The sequence below is a fragment of the Stegastes partitus genome, unplaced genomic scaffold (assembly GCF_000690725.1).
Source record: "Stegastes partitus isolate 25-593 unplaced genomic scaffold, Stegastes_partitus-1.0.2 Scaffold68, whole genome shotgun sequence".
NCBI lineage: Eukaryota > Metazoa > Chordata > Actinopteri > Pomacentridae > Stegastes > Stegastes partitus.
In genome coordinates, this window is record NW_007577799.1 from 184,903 (window position 1) to 204,024 (window position 19,122).

Sequence of the window (19,122 nt, forward strand, 5' to 3'; positions counted from 1 at the left end):
GTGTGTGTGTGTGTGTGTGATATTAAAGCAGGCTCTCGATTTCTCAAGCTGTCACTCAGGCCTATTAAGCAAGGCTAACAAAATTAGTCATGAATATGCAGTAATAACATGCAAATTGCCACCACTTCCCCCCACCCTGTGTGCATGTGGGTGTGTGTGAGCGTGTATATGTGTTTGCCCTCAGGGCTATAGACATTGGCTCTGTAAACCCAATTCTTTCTACATCATTACAGCAACAAGGCATAATTCATAAGACTAATATAAACATGCATGTAGACTGGCATGTATGCACAAGCACACACACATGCCCGTGCACATGTACACACACACAGGGCACGGGTCCCCTGTGATACCTTCTTCACATGTCAGGGCTGATACGCTGCAGGTTGCTGTTAACCATTTTTATGTTGAGATAAGAGTTTGGGGGTTTTCCGCGTTTTATGCTTAAACACACATGTCGGTGCATGCACATACACAAACATGTAGATAGTCTGTTGCCGCCACGTCCCCAGGGTGATGTTTGACACAGCCTGGGTGCTGCCACAGCAATTAACCTCCCTGTTAATGAGAAGAGCTCTGTCAAGCAGCCAGATGGCACCGCCTGGCACGCTGCCATGCACAGACACATATGCACATATGCCCACACCAGTTCGCTCGCAGATGCACACTCTCACACGTAGACACATTCACGAACGCGCGCACACGCAACCGTGTCTTTCCCCCGCTGTACGTCTAACTGTTGCTGGTTGTCAGCATCCCTCACCCCTTCCTAAGGCAACTCTCCCCCCTCCCTCCTTTTCCTCCGTCTTCACTTTTCTCCTGCATTGTCTTCTCTCCATCGTTCCCCTCTTCCCTCCCTTGCTCCATCTCTGGCAGCTGCTTATCCACGTCGCAGCACTGCAGATGTCACAACTCACCAGCTGGGAGAACAGCAGGGGAAGAGAAAAAAGGAGAAGATTTGAGAGGAGAGGAGGAGTTTCTTGTTGCTCCGTATTTGACAGAGAAGCAACCAAGTGGATGAAGATTTAAACGTGATTGACTAATCAAGTTGGACATCAGATTTGTTTGTTTGCAATTTTTTTATTACAGTGTTAGACTCCTGTTTGAATGGTAGGTTGTATTATTATAAAGTTAGTGCAACTACTAATAAAAAAGATAGATTTTTAGATTTATGCGAGCATGTGAATGGGTAAATACAGAATGTGTATATATGCTTGGCGTGTATGTGTTTGTTAATGAGTGTGGCACTTGGCCGGGGCACAGCCTGCTGTGTGTGCCTGTCTGCATGTCCACACCGCAGCCCACCAGGCCCGCGTATTGATCAGTTAGCTTGGCCTAATAGGAGAAGAGGAGCCTGACCTGGGAAAGTCAATATGGAGAAAAAGAGACATATCCTCCTCCCGTCCTGAGAGAGAAGTGGGAGAGAGAGGTAGGGAGAGAAAGAAACAGAGGCAAGAGATAGAGACAGAGGTAGAAAGTAATGTAGCATCTACAGTACTACTGTCAGTGCAAAGAAGAAAATGGTATGGGAAGTGTCGGGAGACTGTCAGAAAAACAGCTGGACAATAGAAAAACAAGCAAAGCCACGAGGAAAATAATAATGTATCAATGATGAACCTCCAGTCTCTTAAAGCCTAAATATCTTATCGCTTCTGTTAACAGAGAAAAGTTTGGAGTTGTGAATTAGAACAGTTACACTGAGGGATACTGCCTGAGTGTGAAATAAGTTAAGTTTCTACCTTTCCCAAATGAGAATCAGGATATTCTGTCAAAGCTTTTTTTTTTTTTTTTATACCTAACTAACTTTCAGCATTTGACTGCTTTTGGCAAAGGAAAACAGCACTCAAGTTAACTCAAGTGTAAAAAAAAAAAACTCTGCAGGAGATTATACTAAGGGAAATAATTAAAAAAAAAAATGGGGGAGATGGAAAATAAAAAAAAAACCTGACACCCACTCACACATCAATACATCGATAGATCAATGTGTGTGTGTGTGTGTGTGAGTCTATGTGTGTGTTCCGTACACTATTTCAGCAGAAATATATAAATAAATTTGTAGATAAACAAAAAAAAAACAAAAAAAAAAACACAGAGGAAACGGAAAAGTAGATAAAAGACTTAGGTTTCACCATGCACACGCTCACATACACACAAGCACACATCTGGCTGAGTGATGCTACCCTGGAGGGTGGCTTCAATCTGATGTGTTTAATGTTGACGCTGGTGGCAAGAAACACACACACTCACCCGCTGTTTCAACCTGCCTGTCATTTCATTTCATGAGACCTGATTTACTCATTTCATTTATTTCATTTTTTTTATTATTATATGTGCAGCCATTTAAAACGCTCAAGGTGTGATGCAAATCCCCACATCTCTGACAGCGAGTACGCTGACTGAGGATCCATCACGCCCTTCAGTGCCTTTTACAGGAATGGCAGAGAAACCCCGTACAGCCACAAACTCAACTGTGCCACATTGTGCCAGACCACTGATTTCTGCTTGGCTGGGTGCTTTAATTGGCTGCACTGCAGGCTGTCAAACTACTGACTGTTACTTTTGACCATATTTGGATGTGTTTTTAGTTTTCATGTGACAGCTTTTTAAAAAAATAAAATAAAATTATTGACTGCACTACCATTCCTATGTTTGGAAATTAACTGATTTATACAGTGTCAACTTCTAGGATGAAGCATTTGTCAGAAATCTATTACTTATTAGCACAAGATATCTATGAAAAGTTCATATGAAGCAGGAATATTCAAGTGTACAGTAGTTACATGGAGTCAGTTGAAATGTTTTATTTGTGCACTAGATTTCACTACCAAAATGTGGTCTTCACATCATTTAAACATCACAACCTCATCCTAGTCGGTTGAGTCCAGGTGTCTTGCTGGCGAAGGAGAAGTGTGGAACAGGTACATATGTATGAGCACGAAGATTTAAATTCAGAAAACACTTCTTTCATTAGTTTTGTCAAAATGTGTCAAACTTAAAATAAAAACCTGTCTTTCCAGAAAGGTCTAAAGTAGAAACAGAACAAGTCTTTAGGGGCCTCGGAGCACTGCATGGTGGGAAATATCATATAGGGATTTGCATATTGCCATGGGGACAGTGGTGTTGCAGTGACTCCCTAAGGAGCTCAACCTCCCTAAGGATAGACACAGTCCCTAAGGCCAACTCTGTTTCCTTTCTCCACAGTGGGGTATCTGGAGTGTGTGTGTGTGGTTGATTCATGAAGTTATTCGTTATTTCAGTCAAGAGCAAACTTTTACTTAGAGAAAAATATCACCTCATTGATGAGGAGGGAAGGTGAGTAACTGATAATCATTAGAAATCAGCCATACGTATGGTTTGGCTTCACATACCTGTGTGGGATGTGAACCATGGGTCCCTTAAGCTCATCCAGCAGCAACGTCCTTAGACTAACCTCAGACACCTACAAGAGAGAATTGGGATCAGAAGATCAGGGAAAGTGACAAAAACACCCCGATTATTAAACAACAAATTAAAGCTGCAGGTATGAAAAATTGTTTACAGCTTCAAAATCATTTTAATTAAGTACAGTTACATAATAGTGAGTAAAATATCAAGTAGTATGATCTAAGCGATATGAAACGGCCTTTAACGTGATGCTTTTCTGAACTAAGGCCGACTAATCTGGATACAGTTTCATTTTTAGCGCAATACAGCTCTATTTATCAATTAGGCACTGCTCAATAAAAGAAAAATACTCAAGCAGAAATTGATTTTTCCAGGTGCTGTAAACTGTTATGAAATTTGACAGCACCCAGGAGTAAAGGTGTGAAGTGTGTCACCCCTGACTAATTGCTGGGAATTTGCATCTTGTTGACCACAGCAACATGATGAGACTATCACAGGAAAAAGAGCTGGAGACATTACTATACAAATTGCAGCTCTAAAAATAAGCTATTGAAGGGGCAAAAGAATAAAATAAATCACTGCTTTCTGCTTTGCTCGTTTTCAAAAGAGGAACAACTGCACACAAATAACCAAAATCTAATCAAAAAAGCTGACAAAATCAAATATATAAGAAAGAATCGAAGATGAAATTAAAGCTAATCACTCTAATGATTGAATCATTTGGCTTTCCTCTTTGGGGATTTAAACATAATACATTTGATGCAGTAGCAGCGGAGGGAGTCGCTTGCTCTGAAAGGATGACACTGAGAAAGAAAGACGAGTTCGAGAAATCGAGGGAGACAAGAGAGACAGACATGAAATCACAGGCAAAGACACAAACATACACACACAGTCTTCTGCTCGTACGGGACAATTCCTAGGTCTCAAAAAAGCACTTGACATCACTCTGTCTACCATTCTCTCTGTGTGTCCTTTTTTTTCTGATTAAACAGCTGTGGAGGACGAGTTTCAAACTGCACTGAAAGAGAACAAAATGAGGAAGATACACAAATGAACCGAGCTTGAGGGGAAACGTTAACAGCTACGGTTGTCCGTTTTTTTCATTAGAAAGGACTATTAAGAAGAGAAAAGCAAACAGACAATGGACAAGAGGTATAGATAAGAGTTGAAAAGAGAAATAGGAAGATAAAGGAAAAAGACTTACAGAAGGAGAACGACAGGAGGGCCTGACAGAAAGAGAGAGACCCAGCAGTCCTGGTGAAATATCGGCCACTCTATCGCTGTGGTGACAGGGGTCACTCTGGGAAAAGGAAATCAATGCTGACAGCAATGACTCACAGGTCAACACATAGCCCTGTGTGTGAGTATACGTGTGTCTGTTTGTGTGTGTGCTTTGAGAAGGAGCTTGTGTGTGTGTTTTTCAATTATGCATATGTTAAGTGTGTATACAGCTGTGTGTTTGTCTGTATGCAGAATATAGGGGAGTCAAATAGTAACCCAAATATACACAAGGAAGACTATCCGAAAGAGAAGCTGGTGGAAAGATGAAATCCAGTCCATTAAATGTGATGTTAATATTTGATGCATATTGCTGGCAGACTGGTTGTGTTTATGTCTGCCGAGTGAACAGGCTGCTTTTTAGGACACTGGTTTAAAATAGAGTAAACCACAAACGACAGACAAACAGCTCTCCTTCTTCATTCTCACCGCGCCATGTACTTCATGAAACTAATTAAATTTCTATTTAAGCACCTTATGTCTGGAATAATGATGACAGAAAGGTGTTTTAATAGAACTGATTTGCTGTAATTTAATTTAACCTTCTGATTTCAGCATGGAGATCCTTTTTAAATGATATTGTATAATGTATTGCATACAACTGCACCATTACTGGTCTATATGAGAATAATATAAAAAGCCAAATAAGCACAGACTGGCTGTGGGCATGAATCCGGTCACCAAACCACATACAACACACAATTACGCATTCACACACACACAACATTTTCTCCCCCTATCATAAAACATTCAGATTCCAATGCAGCCGCAATGTGACAATGAGAAGACCTGGCAAAGGTAGAGGTCAGCAGCTAATATAGGTAGGCTGTGTGTGTTAGGGAATGTGACTGGGTGTGTGTGTGTGTATGCATGCCTTATATACCCTTGGGTTAGCAGGAGTTACGACCTGCTTACATTATTAAGGTGAGTAGTAGGCTGTGTTATGTATGCCTAAACAGCCAGTCAATTCATTACAGATGCAATCCCCTAAGTACATGAATAAGCACACAGCTTTCTCTCTTTCTCTGCCTCTCTGAACTGTAAAGGAGACAAAATATTGGTGTGATGCAGAGAGCTTTAGATAAATCAGAAACAGGAGCAAATTAATAATAAGGAATAAAACAACATTAGCTGATTAAGTATGTATGGTGGAGTGGCGGCTGTAATTTACAGGCAGCTGGGTTGGGTGTCCAGAATAAGGTCTCATTACGGATCACGGTGTGTGTGGATGTGTGTGTGTGTGTGTGTGTGTCCATCCCGTTAGTAATCCGTCACCAGTGGTCTCAGCTTTATGAAAAGGCCTGCAATCTATGATAATGAGCCCTGTGAAGGTTATGACCACGGTAAACTCATTTGTTAGTGGGAGGGCTTACGTATATGTGTGTGTGTGTGTGTGTGTGTGTGTCTGTTTTGTGTGTAACACACAACTGTATCATTAATGAGCGGTGAGGAAATATATTGTTAAAGTAATGGTCAAAATTCAAAGGAGTGAGCATGAGCGGCAAACACGTGGAGAAACAGCGAGTGCATCACATCACACAGTTTTAAAACAAACACAACACACAATGCAATCTTTTACTATGTGTGCCATCTACAACATGCACAGTTGCGTGATAGTCTCAGGCAGAGAAGGCCAAAATGCAGGAAACAGTCAAACATATCCTGTCTACAGATCCACAAAAGCTGCTACTTGTAGTAACAGTGGAACTGGAGCCATTAAAGGTTAAACAGCAGCAGTTTTTACTGTAGGGAAAAAAAAAAACAACAAAAAAAGCTCATAGCAGCAGTCATTCACAGTACCACTTCCCTCTCTGTCTTCCACTTCCATAGTTCCTCTTTCTCCTCCCTTTTCCTACATTTCTTTTTCTTTGTTTCCAGCCTCCAACCTCGTCACATTCTCTGTCTCCTCCTGTCTCTATCATTTGCCCCTCACCCACGCCTCCTCCTCCTTAACACCCCCTCATCACCACCACCACCACCACTACCACACACACTTTCCTTTCTCTTGTTTCTTTTCTATCTGAAAATAGTCCATCCATTTACGCAATCATTCCATTTTTTTTCCACTCCCCTCCAATCCTTTTTTCTCTCGAGCTAGGTCAACTGAAAGCAACAGAGGAGAAAAAACAAAAGCAGGAACGTGTGTGCGTGAGTCACCAGATCACAACAGAAAGCGAAGGATGAAAAAAAAAAAAAAAGGGATAATGCAACTCATGGTGATGGTGACTGGAAGGAACACGGCAGCTCCTTGTTCTACTGTGTCAAAGCCTGCATATTTAGACAAAGTGTGTGTTAAATGTTAAATTTGGATTCGAATTGTGTCCTAAGTGATCATTTGAGTGAACTTGATTCAAGTGTAAAGTGGTGCGGCTATGATGTTAGCCTGCAAGTAAAAAACACACATCTACTGCTGCCATCTGCTATGGAAAAGATACAGCATGGCACCAATATTCACATGCATTTCTTTGGACAGTTTCTTATAACTTCCTCTATGAGCTTCATAATGTAAAATTTCCTACATCAGTGCATTGCAGAACGATTGGCAGAATGTAACTTCCTAACAACTCCTAAGTTGATATCAAACCCACAGTGGCATATGTAGGCCTGGTTCATACGTGCAAATCTTCTGCAGAATTTTTTTTTTTTTTTTTTAAATATTCCCTCTATAAATTGTAAGAAGCATTTTTACAATGCAACTGCAGTTCCACTGTGTTTTTATGTTGCTCTACAGCTCACCAAAGCAAAGTCAGCAAAGTAATGCACAAAATGCGAAAGCACATGTCAAAGTTACAAATAACCTTAAACATCTTGTTTTCAATATTTATAATTCATTGATTTATTATTTAGTTTATTAAATCTCAAGAAACTGTGCAATATCCATCAAAGCTCCCCTATGCTTAAGGTCACATCTGCAAATTGTTTGTTTTGGTTGACCAACACTCCCTATCTGATATTTATTTTATGAAGATATAAAACTGAGAAAAGCAACCAATGATAACATTAAAAAAAAAAAAAACTGACACAAGCACATTTTTTAACAGCAACGTAAATAATTAACCAGCTAATAAAATTGTTGTTGACTGCTGATCATTTCAACATCTAATTGTTTCAACTGCAGCTGCTTTCATCCCAGTGTTGGCCCACTATAAAAGTTCTGTTCTGGTTGTTCTTAAAGTAAAACTGAAATAAAATAATTACCATACAGGTTAGGGAGCCACAGTCATCCCGGTGTATCAGATGGACCAGTTACAGTTCCATCCTGTGGCTGATATATTAACAAAGGTTTACAAGGGCAGGGCACTACATATGTAAGTTTGGCCTTATGGCTGACCTTACAATGCACTTAGTATCCTGTACAGGGAGTAATGCTGCAGCCACTCCTACAAGCCATTTATTCCAGCTAACGACCGTCAAGCACTCATAAATCAGCATTAGGAACCTCTTTCGCCCTCTCTCTCTCGTTTAGTTTCCCTCTCTTTGGCTGCCTCCATTGCTCTGATATTTTCTGTCTCTTTCTCTCATGCTTTCTTGTCTTCACCCTTGTCTACACATTTTTCCATCTTTCACTTTAACATTTTAAAACTTGCAACTCCTCTTTCTCCTTTCAGCTTCGCTTCCTCTTTTCCTCCTTCTCCCTTTCATATTGCTCCAGTGTCTGCCCATCTCCCCAAATCCCTTTTGCTTCCTGCTGCTCCTCATCTCTGTCTTTACCTTCCTGTTGTTTATGAATAGCTCCTCTAACCCCCTCGCCATCCATCCTGTTTCGCCCTCTCTTTCTGAAAATTCCTTTTCCAGCAGATAGAGATGGCGTCCCTGAAACGTCTAACCTGGTATTGGCACCTCTATTGATTTTAATTAAGCTAATTAGTTCATTATTCCAAGGATCAAACGGGGGCATCCATTACTGCATACCGCATAGTGAGAGAGACTTGGGGCTTGGGGTGGGGTTGGGGGGTGCTGTGGAGTTAATATGGTAATGAAGACGATCAATTATCACTCACAGCAAAGTCATTAACAACAGCATTAGCATAGTCAACCATCGCAACCCCTTGACCTCGCCTGCTCTCCTTTTCTCACTCTCAGTCCCTCTCTCCCTCAAAGCAGCTGCTACACAAGCAAATGCTTAAGTGTGTGAGGGAGAGCGGGGTGGGGGGGGGAGAATGATAAAGGTCACACAGTTCAGAGACTGTTTTTAATGCAGACCTGAATTGAGTTTCCACATTCTCTCATTGACTCAAACAGAGCAGTCACTGCGACACAGGGTCCCCCGGTCCAAAGCAGGAATTGCATACAAGCTAACCAGAATAGCTCTGTTCTTCATCAGCTACAGCAAATAAATTATTTGAACAATGCTCTTACAATTAAACTCAATGAATTACCATATTTGAGCCACCGCTGTCACATGAAAACAGGCTAAAGCTGATTTTAATACATCAGTATGTACGGTCGTGAAGCTAACCCGCTGTATGATTTCAATAACTTGTGGTCATTCTGAAAGTCGGGCCATTTTATTATTTCCAGAAACGTTCCTCTTTTGGAGATCAAAAGGTTTTCAACCAACAGTAATGGTGTAACTTACAGGCTTCTTCATTAATGCACTGTTTTCTTGAACCACATCCCAGGAAGCAAAATGGGTCTTAAGAGTGCTACTATGAAGAGTGCTCCGCATGACAAGAAAAATTATGTTCTCATTAGCATGGATTAAGTCATGAGACCAATTTTCTCATTTGGTTCCCAGGCCTTAAGATTTTAATAACCCCTGTTCTGTGGTTTATGGGAATGTCATAAATAGCCACTTTGTGAATCACAAAAAAAAAAGAAAAAGAAAAAAAATGGAGGTCTCTCATCACAGCTGGAGACATTTCTGGCATTCACTTAGCAAATTTGTTGTCAACACTTGTTGTAACCTATTTGTTCTCTCCTCAGATACGAACAAGGAAAAGGAAATGAGGTCTTCTTTGTTAACCCTGTCTTTTATAAACAAGGAACAGTAACAAATGGGATATTTCCAATATAACCACAACACAACAAGAATATTATACATCTCCAATGAAGGGACTCAAAATTGCATTTTCCTACTAAGTAGATGTTTTGATTGTGATTGGAACGGTAACAATTGGCATGTGTAGGGATGTGAGATGGCAGGATGAGTAGATCAAAGAGAGGGCCTGTGATCCCAAATGATTCCTCCTGATCTGTTCTGAGGCATCCTGATCCCACCCCCGTAGCCCACAGTCCCCCCATACTGCCCTGCAGGCCAAGGGCTAAACTGTGGGAATCAAAACATGTTCCAAACAGACGCACAATTACACAAGCACACAGATTCACACAATTCAACTGAAATGTGTCAAATGGCTCTTTAAAGGTATATCAATTGATGGATGCAAAAAGTGAACTGTTGATAACTAATTAAGGTATCTTGAACAAAATTTTGATCTGTGATCTCTTTCTGAGCCTGGTTATCAATATTTTCCTAATTATATCAAACTATAAAGGAAGGAGTGTGTGTGTGTGTGTGTGTGTGTGTGTGTGTGTGTGTGTGTCCAATCTCCTTCACCCTTCACAGGTGTATTGCTGGGGACTCAATGAGTGTGCCCTGCTGAGTGTGAAGTCGTTTTTAAGCTCGGTCCTCACATTTCGGCTAAAAATAACCTCTGCTACGCTCTCACAATAGTATGTTTTCAATGATGTCCTCCTCCGTCATCAGGAGGCGTTGACAGTGCCTTCACATCGGTTTTTAATTACTTCCCCAGCAGATCCCCACAGCCCACAGCTCATTCAATCTTGTTGCTGGATACTGTAACCAAAGTCTTCTTCACTTCCCCGGGTGTCAATGAGCACCGCCCGATGTGAAGCTGTTTTGGTTGCTATCTTTGGTAACTAATCAGCAATCCCACAATCTATTTCGTCCCCACAGTGGTTATGTTAAAGGAAGCTACTAATAAACGTCGACTTCCCATTTGATCATTTAGCAATGGCCGGCTCCGTTAGCCTTACGTCTGCTCCTCAGGCTCACTTCAGGAGTTTTTTTTGTTTATAAGCAACGACACACACATGTATTCACACGCTCATTTCAGTGAATATATCCTTATAGCTGTCCTCTTTCCTAAGCAGTGACGTTATGTGTGTTGGTTCGCTCTGCTCCTCAGGTTCACTTCGAGCATCTTTTGTTTATTACAGCAACACACACACACACACACAAACACACACACACACACACAGTGCAAACTGCACATTTTGAACGGGCACTGCACTAGTGTCTTAAATTAAGGACAAGTGCTTTATTCATCCTCCGACTGTCATTGAAACCCATAGCTGGCAACCATCCAGCCAACAAATGTGTCTTTAAACAAGATACTGAATTCCTGCCACCTCCAGAAGTTGCTCTATAGCTGCCCGTGTGCCTTTGACCTGCCTGGAATAAAACTAGAGGAAAAAACATTACTACAGGGATCAATAAAGTGCCATTTTTGTTTTTACATTATACGATTAATAATCCTCAGATTGTACAAATGATTGTCCAGCCAGAGTTAAAGGAAAAAGAGCTAACCATTCAATATATCAGCACCATAAGGGCTGGAAGTCTACCACTAATACATGTTCTCAGTGTGGAACAATCCTTTTCTAGCTGCCTAGGGGCCAACAAACTATACATCTACACACTTTAGAATCTACAATACCCTGTGCCAGTGAATACTACACTACTGCAGAGCATGACATCTTTTGCTGTTAAAGATTGTTACTTAGCGCGATGTAAAGACCTTGGCCATTTTAGTGTAGAATCACTAATGCAGGTTTCACCTTGCTGCAGAATGTTTTCCAACTGAGAATTACCAAGTAAAAAGGATTCATATTTGTGGAAAAGAAAAAAAATCTTACGATGAAGTCGTAACTTCCCAGATGCAAAGGGTATTGTCCTATAACCTACTTAAATGGTACCATGTTTTAAAACAGGTACTCGGTAATATTCACTAAGTATTGTTAATTCAGGTTTGCATTGTATGCAGGGGATATGGTGATACCATATCAGTCTGCCTGTAAATGACAAATAGACCATGGGCTAATTGCAGCAGTCTAGAACAAAGAATACAAGCTTTGGATTTCATGATATTATGACCACAAAACAAACTCTGTTTAGTGTCCATTACAGTTCAGGCCTATTGTGCATCAACAAGGCCATACACTACGATTCAATCAGACGTTAGCCAAGCTCCTATTACAGAGCTCATTGCATCGTTTACATGGTGGAACGGTCCATAAGTAGCTCTAAATGCTCTTCATTTGATTGGATTTTACATTATGGACATCAGAGCAGAAACACACTGTTGTCCCCTGACTGCCCTAATAGACTGTTGAGTGAGTCAGTCCATTTGTTTGTATTTGTTTACCAATCTGGACCCTGAAAACATACAAAGTAACATAAACAGACAGTGAGAGCATCATTTAAGACGGGTGAAAATGGACATTCAAAAGCTCCGAAAATGGGTCGATAGTGGCAACAAACTATTATGTTTTCTCACACTGTGTCTCTTCAGCTGCCAAAAGAAGCTGTCGTCGCCTCAAACAATACTAAAATCAAGCAATTGGATGAACTGAAGGACTCTTGGCAACTAAGAGAATGTCACTTTAATGAGTTTTACAGATTGGTCTTCACCTACTCCCTTACCCTTTGTCTGTATTTTTTAATCAGCAGGAGAGAGACAAAGAAATTAGTAAAGTGCCTTATATTCCATTACAGATGATGCATGTGAAAATTAATAAATGTCTCAGCTGCCTCCACTTCTCCATAGGCACATATTGTGCTACAGATTGTAGGAAACATTTATTGTATATTGTATAGCATATTCTACAAATACATCGGGTAAAGTGCAATGGAAAAGAAACTGCAAAGACGTTGGTACTTTTCGGTACTAAAGCAATGTCATTGAAGAAAATTAAGTTTAAAAAATTTGACAGCTTTGAATGCTGAGAAATGCAAAGCATTGTATTAGAGTGACCTTTGCAGAAGCAGGGAGAACACACAAAGCTAGCCCTCTGACCTTCTCCATAATAGCAGGTAAGTACGTTGATGTATAATAGGCCATAATTACTTTTCTGTGTGTAAAATCCACTCAGAAGAGTGAATATTGATAGAAGCCTGGCCATAACTGCAATGGAACAATAATGTTAAGGTCACTACATCACATGGTTATGATGTCTTTAGTACTGCCTTATGTTGATGCAATCGTGGAAAAGAAAACACATTATTCTGTCTAAAGTTTGTTCTGACATTTTTGCGCACAACTTTTCACCTCGAGTTGACTAAGAATGAATGGTAATTTGTAGTTTCATGCAGAAAATGGTCGAGGCTGGAACCTTCAAAGGTAAGTAGAGCAGACCTTCATTGCTTGACTCCTTCTTCAGCTTACACTCAAGAGTTTACTGTATGTTTAACAAAGAATGCTTGTCATTGTGCGTAAAAACAGCAAACTGTTGCACAACTCCATGCTCTTCCTAATTGCTTTTCTATAATGCCATTATTCAACATAGTGCTATTACTCTGTCTAAACAATGAGGGATTTCCATGGACTGAACTGTTAACCACATTCAGTGTGAGCACTGCTGATTGGATTCCACAAAGACAGAGATGCTTTGGCCTCCATTGGCGTACACAAACAAAAGATCCGGGAGACGACAATATTACAGAAAGGAAAAGAAAAGAAAACCATAAACTGTTCTCTTCTCTCGTTCTTATTTTCTCGCTTTTAAATGAAGTCTTTCACCATGGTGGTTATGCATGCTTGATATTGTTTACAAAACGACTTCTTACTCTATTGACATATTCTGCTCCACTAACAGCAGAATACTAAATATATGTCTCTGGTTAAATAGGAAGGTTGCAAAGAACATTCCGTTGAATATATCCAAAGGATGTAAGTTAGGTTTGTATTCAGAATCCATGTTGCAAATCTTTGCAGGGTTACATCTAGACAGCTAAGTCTGATTATTCTTTTACCTTTACTTTGAGACTGCAAGTAATTCATGCTCTTGTTTCATACATGTGTGGTGGCACACACAAGGGGAGTCGTGGGTATCTTGAGGTAAACTTTACAGATTACAATCCAAGTTTAAAAAATAGTGTTTTATCAAAAACTGATAATGTTGTTGTATTTATGTTATCTGCATATATAATGACTTTGTTGGCACGATGTACACTGTAAAATATGCCACTAAAATACTCTCAAGCGCTCTATGCACTGAAATCCTTTTGCCACAGACTCTACATTTCCTACAGATGGTGTTTCTGAAAACACAAACATTTACGATTCAAATAAATACCATAAAGATCACTGTAAATTTGATTTAAACACAGGAATAAATATAAAAAATAATCCTGACACTTGACCAATGTTGAAAGCATTAACGAAGTCTTACGTTCAAATCACGATCAGAGGTGTGTAGCTTCATTCCAAAACTGGAAACTCTGTGTCCAGCTTCCCTTTGCAAATCCTCAATGGTCTGAGCCAGCACCTGGTTCTGGTCTGTGAGGTCCTTCACATAAGACTGCAGGAAATCCACTTTCTTCTGTAAGAATAACAGCACAGCAGGATCAAACAGTAGTTTATTTACTGTGATTTAACAAGCTGACAGTTGTTTTTTTTTCTATAATTAACATATGTTTGATTTTACCAAGTCAGTAAAATCGACAGCAAACAAAATCCTTCAGAGTAAAGTTCACAAATCATCTGTGCATCACAAACTATGGACTTTTTTTTCTTTTTTTTTAAGGGACACTGAATCACATCTGATCATTTTTCTTTTGAATTAAGGACATTTTTGATTAGTTTCATATGCTGTAGGAGAAACATAATTATATGTTTTTAATTAATTCATCAACAACCTGTTAACAAGAAACATCTCTAAAATATTTACAGAAGTTTTTTTTTCAATTTGTTTTCGGCTGTAATTGCATGTAAATCACAGTTATGGCTATTTTTAGGCAATCAATCACTGCTGTTGTAAGTGAAAGTTTTGGTTTTTGGTTTTTTAAATAAAGAAGAGTATTTTGCTGATATGGTTCAGGTCCCCTAAGAGGGAAGGGTCACTGCAAATCAATACAAAGTTGTTCTGGGTGATCACTTTGCACACACCAGCTCTATTATTCCCAATTGAATATAGGTGCCAGATTTTGGTCCAATGCGACCACACATTCAAACACACACAAATGAGGGAATATCTATTGGAAGAATGGTGCTCCAACCCTACAACAGCGTTCCAGAGGATGGTAGAATCAACGCCAAGATGCCAGCTGAGATATTTTTCGATTTTTATTTGCTTTAATGTGTCAGTCAGTATATAATATAATAAAATGTTTAAATTAAGAGATGAATTACAGCATGGGAAGAGACACAAATGGTACTCTACAATGAGGTCAAACAACATGTACGTCTCAATCCACCCTAACTTTACAGCACACTTCACGCTTCTGCATTGAGAGTACAATGTCAACATGAACTGCTCCTGCAAATTAGCTGCAAGATGAACATAGTTCAAAGGAGACAGGGATGCAAACACAGTAAGCCATGTTCTCTGACCTACAAATGTGGTACTCCCTCTTGGCAAATCAGTGGTTGTCAGGTGTCACTTTGACAAGCAGCTGAATGAGAAGAAAAACAAGGACTATGCCCCCAAATGAAGGCCTCACAAGGGAAACATAAGAGCCACACAAACAGGGTTTAGAATCTGAAAATGTATGTTTTATTTAGTTGTATCTCACCCTTGTGTCTTTAGGGTAGTTCCATTAAGATGGAGAATCTGATTTAACGCTGAAACACATCGGGTGGGGAGTCAATAGTCTTGCAGGGCAGGTTGTGATTCTTTTACTTTGTGACAAACTGAAACAAACACTCACCTAAAAAAAACAGCAGAAATTGTGTTGGTGGTGAAATCTACTGCTGATGGCCACAGGCTCGCTTCCCACCCAAACAAGGAGTCCATCCATTTTTAACATTCGGAGTAGGCCCTTCGACACAAGAGCCTTTAAGGGAAGAAATGGTAATGCTATCCACTGTCTGTTGAGTTACAATTACACTTGCACGATTTAAGTTAAATAACACTTCCATTATAACCACGAGCTTGTTGTTAATATGGCACTGTTATGAAAAACACTGTTTAAATTTCTTGTCTAAGTCACTGACACGCTTTAGATATCACCCTCGTGAGGGTATGAAATTACTTCTGACATTTAAAACACTGTTTCACTTTCCAAAGCCTCCATAGAAAACTGAAACTGCCATGCAAGAGGGTCAGACACTATTGGTTTTCACATAGCAGCCTGCCTCGGATGCACAATGGATGACCTCCACACTGTGTTATTAGAAAGGAAGAGGTAGTTGGTTCGGGGTTAAGGCTGACTTAGGGAGATTGTATTCCCTGTTCCTACTTTGCGTCTGAAAGAATGCATTTCAAAGTTCAAATTTTATTGTTTACAAAAAAAGGTCACCTGAACATGTTCCTCAACAGACATTATGTATTAAATCCTCACAGCCTTTCAGGTCAGTTTTTCTCCATAAAAAAAAAAAAAGGATAGGGAAAAAAGAAAGAAAAATAAATGTTTGTGCACTTTTCTCCTTTAAGGGATTGTACTGTCAGCCAGATAGCCTACACATACAATGATTGCCGCTCTGATAAAAGGGAGTGCCAAAAAATTTTAGAATTAAATTGCCTTGGAGGAGCACCTGTACATCTGTGTTCAAAAGCATTTGTCCCCTACAGCCAAAAAGTCAATAAGCAGTTTATACTGTCCCCTGACGCATAACATAACACTGATGTATAGCTTCAGGGAAAGTAACTTTACAAAGATGGCAAATGTGACAGTATCTAAGGTAACATTCTAGGGTTGACACTGTTTTTTTTAGTTTTGTATTTTTCAGCCTTGGAACAGCTATTTGTGATACCTGCCCTAAAGCAAGAGACAATGAATATATATTTATATTTATATGAATCCTTTAATTGCCAGGTTGCTAAAGTATTTTTAACATTTTAGGAAACACTGTAAGCCTACAATGGGTTCATGGAAGAATGGGCTCTGTATTTTCAATGGACAACCTTTATGATTAACTGCCCACATCAACCTTTAGGACATGGAGCTCCTGGGTTCTAAACACATAACCTTGTTAGGTAGGCCCTCGACTGGGGCCGGCTGACCGAAACCCATCTCTGAAACCTTGTTATTCTTGCTTTGATGCACAGTCCAGCTCACACAGGCTACATTCTGTAGCTAAATGATGTCACATGACAATCCTGATGATTAGAAACCTCTCTTTTTTAAATATGAGTGTGGATCTGTGTTCCTGATCTCTGCCGCTCAGATGGAAACATAATGCAATTTGCCACCTGTTACAAGTGCTGCGGCTTTATGAAAGCACCGCTGCGCTTCCTCTCGTCATTTGTCTGACAGGACAGAGGTCATCTTGTGATGCACAAGTCAAGGTGGACAGGATGCTCTTTGATTTGTAATGGATGGATGATAACCTAATGACAATAGATGGAAGCCAAAAACTGTACATCCTGTAGAGACTTTGGATGTGAATGTTGTGATGAATGATGTTTCTATATATATGTGTGTGTCACAGTTCAAATTAAAATCCAGGCGGATTTTAAATCTGCCTATGCAAGATTACAATTTTGATTTGGTCTAGGCAAGATTAAAATGTTGATTTGGTCTAGGCATCTTTTAAATCTTACAATCTCATTATGATATTAGAAGGATTTTAATTTGGTCTAGGCGAAATCAAAAGTTTTATTGTGCCGGTGCAGATTTAAAGTTTGCCTCGACCAAATCAAAATTTCAATCTTGCCCAAACCAAATCAAAATTTTTATCTTGCATAGGCAGATTTAAAATCGGCCTGGATTTTAAAATTTGGACTGTGACATATATAGCCTATATTCCATGCTATTGGTTGAATACATTAATATAATCTCAGCTCCAGAATGCAGGAGGGTTACCAGGAGGCTACACTGACCACAGTAAAATGAGGAACAATTTGATTCTAGTGTTAATCTACGGACAAGAGCATACATTATTAGAGGTTAATAGTTTTTAATTGTCTAATTAAACATGTGACTTGCTTGTCTTTACTTTTCTGTTAACAGAAACAGCAAATGTGACTGAGGACAAATTATTTCATGCTAAAGACCGCCTTGATGTATAAATATCGCAAGTAAATGTAGAATGCTTCACGCTGACATTGCTGACTTCATCAGTCTGTTAATGTGCCTACATTCTGTCATCATACAGCTCACTTTTCCAAAAATTCAGATATACCCACCACAGTGACCTAAACAACCACGGTATCCACACGATACTCATCAGTCGCATGATGCATAACACAAAGTAATAACGAGGATAATTTATCAAGTTACAGGCGCTATTGTTTCACGTGAGCAAACGCGCGCAACTCTCTTGCTTATATGGATCCTGCAGTTGTTTGATGCTGCAGGCATTTCATAAACTCAGAAGAAAGACTCATACAAACTGCTGGGGGCAACAGACTAAACTTCAATTCGTGTTCATGTCATATGGTTAAAAAAAAACAAAAAACAGATTACATTCTTTCTTTTTTTTGGTGAGTATTAAACTAATCTAAACTGTTTATGTTGCAGCAAAGTTTTATTAATATGGAGATGTCAGTTTTTAGCCTTATAGCAAAAAAAGAAAGGTGATTTGTGATTTTGGCAGCAAACTATCTTTGCACTCTGTGATGTTTTTGAGTTATTGGAGAAATGTGGAAAAAGGCTTCATCACTTGCGCATGTTTGTCTGTTATTGCAAGTGAACATAACACACACGGTTGCCATAAGATTGCTGTCACAATGTGTATGGAAAACTGACCAAAGTGCTCATTCATAACATTTTCAGGTCACTTCAGATTAATGGAAAGGCGTGCATACCTCAACAGGAGTTAATCACACTTTACACCGTGTTAGGATCAACAAGGGACATAATGGCAGCGGTGGGATTCGAACCCACGCCTCCAGAGAGACTGGAGCCTAAATCCAGCGCCTTAGACCGCTCGGCCACGCTACCTGCTGTAAACACCTGTGTGACAACATCTGTTCAAAGCGCTGCTCACCTGCAGGAGCGCTTCCTTTGACACGGTGGTGTCCACCTGCAGGCATCTCAGTCTCTGCTCGTGAAGTCCTTTGAACTCGTTAAGCAGTCGTTTAATGTTGTTTGCCTCCATCCCAGGACTTCGGTCGGCTACTTTCAGCTCTGTTGCTCCCGAGGGCGAGGGCAGGTTCAAAGTATCACCCCCCTGTCCCGACACCTCCGAGTTTTCCCCTGACTCTGGTGTGCAAGTCGCTGGCATGGCTCCAGTAAAGCCCCTACGTTGTTTGTTTTAAACGGAATGCATTTAGGCTTGAAAAAGGCGAACTAGTTCGTAGTCATAGTCAAGTGCTGTCACTCTGGTTAAATCT

The 19,122-nt window shown here is 39.9% G+C and overlaps 1 protein-coding gene and 1 non-coding gene across 2 annotated transcripts in view; both read right to left on the reverse strand.

Annotated features, from left to right (window-relative positions):
- The window catches only part of pmfbp1 (polyamine modulated factor 1 binding protein 1), a 92,342-nt gene extending 73,329 nt beyond the window's left edge, over positions 1 to 19,013 (reverse strand). Inside the window, exons 1-4 of the mRNA XM_008276301.1 lie at positions 18,777 to 19,013; positions 14,077 to 14,226; positions 3,369 to 3,439; positions 2,181 to 2,220 (exon numbers count right to left, since the gene is read on the reverse strand). Of these exons, the coding sequence (XP_008274523.1) occupies positions 2,181 to 2,220; positions 3,369 to 3,439; positions 14,077 to 14,226; positions 18,777 to 19,013 (498 nt within the window). The remainder of the gene's footprint in view (positions 1 to 2,180; positions 2,221 to 3,368; positions 3,440 to 14,076; positions 14,227 to 18,776) is intronic.
- Positions 18,649 to 18,730, reverse strand: trnal-uag (transfer RNA leucine (anticodon UAG)). Its single transcript has one exon. It is a non-coding gene; the product is annotated as a tRNA-Leu (tRNA).
- Positions 19,014 to 19,122: the final 109 nt, after the last annotated feature.